This window comes from Mastomys coucha, unplaced genomic scaffold (assembly GCF_008632895.1).
Source record: "Mastomys coucha isolate ucsf_1 unplaced genomic scaffold, UCSF_Mcou_1 pScaffold5, whole genome shotgun sequence".
Lineage (NCBI taxonomy): Eukaryota > Metazoa > Chordata > Mammalia > Rodentia > Muridae > Mastomys > Mastomys coucha.
In genome coordinates, this window is record NW_022196911.1 from 93,493,642 (window position 1) to 93,500,892 (window position 7,251).

At 56.0% G+C, this 7,251-nt stretch overlaps 1 protein-coding gene across 5 annotated transcripts in view; it reads right to left on the reverse strand.

Moving 5' to 3' along the window:
• Srcin1 (SRC kinase signaling inhibitor 1) overlaps positions 1 to 7,251 on the reverse strand; it is a 68,696-nt gene that overhangs the window by 32,073 nt on the left and 29,372 nt on the right. For all 5 annotated transcript variants that reach the window (XM_031351647.1, XM_031351645.1, XM_031351644.1 and 2 more), the window contains one exon: positions 2,569 to 2,592. In XM_031351647.1, coding sequence (XP_031207507.1) covers positions 2,569 to 2,592 — 24 coding nt within the window. The remainder of the gene's footprint in view (positions 1 to 2,568; positions 2,593 to 7,251) is intronic.

Below are 7,251 nucleotides of genomic sequence, written 5' to 3' on the forward strand. Positions count from 1 at the left end.
GCAGTGAGAAGAGGTGTAGGAGGGTATGGGGGAGGTAGGGGTGAGGGGAGATGTGGGGGAGGGGTGGGGGAGGTATGAGAGGCTATGGGGGAGGTTTAGGGGGTGAGGGGAGGTGTGGTGGGAGGCATGAGGGGTGTGGGAGGAGCAGAGGGCAGAGATGAGCTGTCCTGAAGAGGAGGGCGTGAAAAGCAGGATGATGGACAGGTCCTGGGGATGGCTGGCCACAAAAACAGGAACTAGTAGAAAATAACCACACCCTTCCTATACCTGCGCCTGCCTCCTCCCTAGCCCACAGGCATCTTTCCATTCTTTCTACCTTCATAGAAAACCCTAAGGAGATCGAAGTCTATGAACACTTCTCTCTACTCCCCAGGCCCCACAAAGAAGATATCTAGACTAGCAGCCATGTCCAACTTCCGACATGGCAATATGGCTGCTGTCTACCAAGTTCACACTTGAGAGCTGAACAACAACAAAAAAAAAATCACAAAGCAAACCTTACAATGTTTTAGCTAAGTTCACGATTTTGTGTTGGCCCACACTAATAGCAACATGTGGCCTGTTGATGTTAGACATGCTGGCTAAGGGAGCCGGTGAGAGAGAGAGAGAGAGAGAGAGAGAGAGAGAGAGACACACGAGAACAGGAACTCAAACAGAACTTGAATACAGGAAGGGGCTGCCATGGGAGGCAGTTGTTGGACCTGTTCCACCAAGAAGCTAATGAGACCTGGCCTCAGGCCAGGCACAGGGAGCTAGGGCTAGGACAGTCAAAGCTAAGATCTGAGCTCCCAACATCTGTCTACAGACTTGGGCAGAAGAACCTTTCCAGGATCGACGGACCCTTAATAGGAATCACTGTGGGTGAAGCCTGGGGCTCGAGACTTCTTATGAAACCCTAAAGCGATCCTAGCGTACAGAGGTTAGAATCAGGTCAGCGTCTGTGACTAATGAAGTTAGCTACCCAGGGAAGCATGCTAACAGAGCATACTGCCCCAACATGCATTGCTCTCCTCTCTTTTATCTTGTGACAACCTTGAGAAAGCCCTGATGGCACGAGCCTGTAATCCAGCAATTTGGGGGACTGAGGCAGGAGTCTCACAAATTCAAGGCCTGACTGAGCTACAGAGGTAGTTCAAGATCAGCCTGGACAGCTTAGTGAGACCCTGTCTCAAAATAAAAGGTGAAAAGGGGGGGTTGGAATCCCAGCACTTGGGAGGCAGAGGCAGGTGGATTTCTGAGTTCGAGGCCAGCCTGGTCTACAGAGTGAGTTCCAGGACAGCCAGGGCTACACAGAGAAACCCTGTCTCGGGGAGAAAAAAAAAGTGGGGGTTGGGGTGAAGGCTGTGGTGGCGCACACCTTTAATCCTAGCACTTGGGAGGCAGAAGCAGGAGGCTCTTTGTGAGTTGGAGGCCAACCTGGCCTACATAGTCCATTCCATGCTCAAAACTAAACAAGAACAAACAAACAAACAAAATACCCCCCCAAAGAGTTGGTGGGGGTGACTTGGTAATAGAACTCATGTTCAAGGTCCTGGGTTCAATCCCCACGCTGTGATCTCTATGATAAAGATATTGTTCACTTTCCAAAGGAGAAAACAAAGCCCATAGGCGAATAAACTACTCCTACGGTCTTAAAGCTAACTTGGAGCAGGTTAGAATTTACCACCAGGCTATCAGACTTTCAAGCCCACATCCTCTCCTCTTTCCTGGTACTTCCAGAGAAGTGGGGTGGCAGGCAGATAGATACAGGAGCCCACGATAGACGCACTCATTCAAAGGCTTCTTTCAGGAAATGATTGCTTGCACACAGGACACCTGGAAAGTCTGAGCGCTAGCCTACTTCTCCTTCATAAAGTCAGAGGCTCCGGGGGCCACAGATCCCAGACAATAAGCCACAGCAGAACTTGTCTCACCCAGTTCTGGGTGTGTGGGCCAAGGAAGATAGAGTGCCTGAGGGTGCTCCCCCAGGGGCACCATGGTATCCTGGGAGTGGGAAAATACCCCTCCAGGTCTCAATACTACAAACTGTCCAGAGGAAGTAGGAAGGCAGCCATTCCCCAGGCCTGGACCCCAAGGTGAACACATTTAAGGGTACAGGGTACTGCCTGGTCCTGACCATGGTAGGGACTAAGGAAGGCAGCCCCGAAGCCTTCTATGGAGGGGTGATGCGAGTTCAGGGTCCAGGGGCCACAAGGAACTTGTGACTTCAGGTCCCAGCCTCTGTCAGCAGACTCTAGGCTGAGAAATGTCAGGAACCTTTCTCATTCTAAAACACCCCCAGTAGGCTGGGAATGCTGGGGACCTGAGTGGCTATCTCTAGGCCAAACCTAGGATGAAGTGGCGAGATTCCCACTCTAGATCCACAAGCCCCTGGCAGACAAACCCACTCTCTCCCCCGCCCCCCGCCCCCAAGCAGCAGCCATAACCGGCAGCCCCAGGCCCACCTCCCGCAGAGGAGGGGGCCGTGCAATCGCACACCCCAGTGAGAAGCATGTGCAGGGCAGAGGCGGGGGGTGGGGGAGGGCAGGACATGCAGTTGTCACAGAGGCAGAAGCATCTCGCACTGACCTTGAAACTCCAGTAGTTTGGTTGCTGATGGAAATAAGAGAAGAGATGGTTATAAGGGGCTGCCAGGGAAGAGGGACAGGGATGGGTCAGAGATTCTTGGGACTCAACCCTGGGACATGGGCCTCCACCCTCTGGGAAACAAATAGCAGGCAATGCCTGTGCCTCTCAATTCTCCCCTGAGGCTGGAACCTTCTGGGTGACCCAGGACAGGCAGGTTCCAGATGTGCTGGAGGGGAAGCAGGATAGAACGTTCCAGATGTTTTAAAGTGTCTTTCTAGCCATAGTGATTGACCTCAGAGAGAGAGCTACAGGTGAGCAAAAGGAGAGATGACCGACCACAAGCCGGTCAATTGTTTGAGGGGAGGGTGGGGTTAAATCTGAGCAGCAGGACCAGAAAGGTGGTACTCCTTGTGGGAGACCAGGGTAGTAACCTGTCCCAGAAAAGATGGCGCTCCAGCTCAGTTGGAAAAAGGGAAGAGCTGCAGACTGGGAAGAAAGGTGTGCTGAGCAGACCAGGTACCCTGGAGCAGGCAAGGGGGCAGGGAAGAAGCAGAAGGGAGTGAAGGGGTCAAAGGTTGTCACTAGATGCTAGCCATGGGAGTTATGTATAGATCAAAAAACACAGAGATGAAATGTTGTGATGTGAATAGGGACCCCAGTAGGGCTGAAGGCAGGGAGTAGATGGTAGTGCTGGGACTGAGGCCAGGGTAGGCAGGCCCGTGTGCCAGGATGTGCAAGGATCGTGGAGAAAAGTGGACCAATGCCAGTGACCTCTGGCACGTGTCAGTTTGGATGGGGAGCTGGGGCAGCACTTGGAGCTACAGAGGTAGTAGAGAAGAGTTTTAGGGGGCCTGAGGCTTCTCTTAGCTCTCAGTAACCCAGGGTCACCCTGCCCTCCCTAGAGACCAGAAGGCTCTTCCAGATGGCCAGCAACAAGGGAAGGACAGCCCCGAGGGCGGGCTGGTTCTTGGCAAAGCTGAGGGTACCCTGCTGACCGGTGCCAGCCTCAGCAGGAGAACAGAGGCAGCAGATGGCCTGGCCCCAGGGTGCCTGGCACTAGCAGACAAGATTCCACCCCCCCAACCCCCGCCTCAGAGCCACTGGCAGAGGAGAGGGACCTTGAGGGTTCCCCCTGGGAGGACACCATGCTGAGGTGCCCTGTGACCTAGGGATGCTTTAGGGGCAGGGAGGAGCTTGGGAGGAGGTGAAGATGGCTACTGCTGGGTGGACTTTATCCGGACAGCTCTTTGGGGTGGGGATGATGGCAGACTGGGTCTGGAGGAGAGTGGTGTCAGGGGATGCCTTCAGGTATCACAGGAAGGGACAATGTGGCTTAAAGACTTGAGCCACAGCCTCTGTGACCTTGGATAGTAAAGAGATAGCAGAGCCAGGCTGGGGACTTGGAAAGGTTTATGTTGAAAGTCGTTTCTGCAGACCGTGGGTGATGGACGGCTCTGCAGAGGAAGTCTCCTGCTCCCCACCCACCCCACAGTAGGCACAGGAGCCCTCCACAGCTCCCTGCAACATGCATGCTGTTCCTGCAGTGAGCTGGCCGACTCGGGCGCATCCTTGGGTAGGCAAGGAGGTCACAAACATATCCAGAACAACGAACACACCCACCAAGGTGCACAGCACTAAGGGAAGCCATGAGACATGGCCCAGAAACACAAAGCAACTTGGAGATGTCCACACCAAGACCAGCCTAGTCAGACCTACGTGTATCTCCAAGGACCCTAGCTAGAGCTATACCCAGTCAAAGACACAGAAGGTGGCAAGGCCAGTCACGCCCACCCTGAGCACATCACAGACCCATAGAGGCATGGGCATCCATTCACACACATACACAAACACTAGCTACAGAAATATACACAAAATAGTATACAAGGACCAGTAAGACTGCTCAGTGGCTAAAGGTGCTGGCTGCCAAGCGCGATGATCTGAGTTTGATAGCTGGATCCCACAGAGTAGAATGAAAGAACCCACTCCCCCACACTGCCCTCTGACTACCACACACACACACCATGGCAAGCACATGCCCTCCTCCATACACACGTATACTTAATAAATGTTAATTTTTTTCATTAGACCGATATATGAAATACACACAGATTCAAAGGAAATGTAATGTCCTTTCTCTGTTCCCCTCTACTAGCTGGCTCAGGACATTTGTGTCACCTCTGGCCAGTATCCAATGGCTACGATGGTCTGGGAGTTGATTTCCTGAATTAAGAAAGATAAAAGTTGCCCCCTCCCTGCCATCAGTCTCAGCACAGGGACTCAGGATATCTGGGAGAGATGAACAGGGACCCAACTGGTGTTCCTAGAAGATGGGCAGGCAAGATGCGGCTATGGCAACATGGACTGTGCCTCATTGTGGGTTCCAAGCATGTACACACCCACCAGTCAGAACCTGGAAGGCTTGGGTCACAAACAGACCCACGGGAGAGAACAGGGTGGCATGGGTGTCTGGGAAGGGCCATTCTAGCTCTGGGAAGGGTACAGATGGAAGAGAAGCCATAGTTATGTCTGGGGGGACTCAGATGAACAAATGACACAGTCATCCAGCCATTGGACTTTGCGGTTCCAAGTGCCAGGGCCTCCTCTAGTGACCCCTGCCTCCTTCCTTGGTCCCCTCTTCAAATGGGGAAGAAGGATCCTTTCAGCTAGCCTCAATAGGAACCAGGTCCATGGTCTCCAAGCAACTCACTGCCCTTGGAGGGGAAAATTGCAGCAGGGAGAAGCCCCCCAGGGAGATGGGCCATCATCCACCCTTTTAGGTGTGAACCCAAGGGACCAGCCCTGCAGAGGCTCCTCCTCTATTGTGCAAGAGGGACACTTCTAGTCCCCTCTGTTCCCTTACCCCCCCCTTCTTGGTTGTAGGTTCTTCAGCCTGTGCCCTACACATACCTGCTAAGTAGCAATGCTCTCAACAAATCCATGGCAATGAATAAATGCCAACCCGGCAAACCAGGCAAGGCCAGCAGGGAGAGGGGTAGCTCTAAATATTAGGCCTGGTCCCCTCCCTCCATTTCTGGGCCCCTGCTATTCTGAACCTTTTTCCTGAGAGTGTCACAGGTCTAACCCTGAAAGAATGACAGGGAGCTTAATATGGTGGCACACGCCTTTAATCCCAGCACTTGGGAGGCAGAGGCAGGTGGATCTCTGCGAGTTCAAGACCAAGTTCCAGGACAGCCAGAGCTACATAATAGACCCCCGTCTCAAAAATAAATAAATAAATAAAGAAAGAAAGAAAGAAAGAAAGGCAGGAACAGGAGAGATCTGGGTCCCTCTGCTCTTCGCCCAACAAAACCTCACTAAAGTCAAGCCATAAGGGCAGAAATAGCCTTCCCAGAACTGAGGGAATGCAAAAGAAAAGAGCTGAACAGGAGAGACTGGCAGAAGCCGCTGCTTAGAAGGTAGGCTTGCAGGAGCTGGGGCAAAATGAGAACCAACCATCTCTCAGGACCATGCTTTCAGCCATGGGGTAGAAGACTTCCCCCAGGGAGCCGAGGATATAAACTAACCAGCCCCTCCCCCCCCCACACACACTTAACCCCTATCACTCCTTTCCAGCACTTAGTCTTGGGGTTGTCTCTCCCCCTAGAGCTGTCCCTCCTCCGCCCACTCCAGCTTTGGTGAGGCAGGACGGATTCCCATCTGGATCTTACCACAACCCTTCCTCTTCCCCTGGGCAGAGGTCCCGGGGTAAGCTAAGTGTCCCCGTGACCCCTCCTTGACCTCGGGCCCCGAGGGAGCATCCTCCAAAGAGGAAGGCAGCCCACGAGTCGCACCCCCTTCCTTCGTCCCCAGGCTGGCGCACACACCCACTTCCCAACTCGCGAGAACCCGAGTCCGTGTAAACGCCCGCTCCCAGCTTAGGGGCTACGCCACGCGCCCTGTGGCCGCCAGCCTGCCACCGCCACGCCGCGCACGGCCCTCCCCCAGGGGTTTGCAGCGACATCCGCAGCTCCGAGCCCTGCGGAGGCTGGGTGTGCGGGGAGGGGGTGCACTGCAGGAGCCGCACGGCACCCCGGGCCCGGGGCGCACCCCGGGAAGGTCATGACTTTCTGAGGTTGGGGGAGGGGGCGCCTGCCGCATTTAGGGGTGGGGGCCGACACTCGTGGAAGGCACCTGCTGCGGTGAGGAAAGGGAGGGGGCGTTTCTCCGAGATCGGGAACCCGCTGCGGTCACGCGCCCCGCACCCCTAGACTAATCCTCGGAGCCGCGGATCGGGACCCGATCTCCAGGTCCCCGCCTCCCGCGGAACCCCACAGCCGCTCGTCCTTACCTGCGGCCACAGGTGCACGCTCCAGGCCGGGTCCCGCGTCGGGCCGGGGAGGGAGATCGGCCCGCTACTCCCACCCGCGCGGGCTCTCCCCTCCCCCGGCCGCCTCCGCAGCCGCGGCCGGTGCCCTTTGCTGCAGTGCGAGAGCCGCCGCCGCCGCCGCCGCCGCCGCCGCCGAGCCGGCCCGGGCCCCGGTCGCCCCGGTAACCGCGACTCCACCTGGCGCGGCGCGTTGCGCCGCCGTGCGCATCCCCTCTCGGCCCCCTCCCGCGGCGCGGCCCCGCCGGCGCAGCCCCGCCGGAGAGCAGAGGAGGCTGGTGGCTGCGTCGCCGCGGTCACCCGATACGCCGGCCCGCCGCCCGGGACTCGGGTTGCAGCAGGAGGGAGGGAGGTTAGAC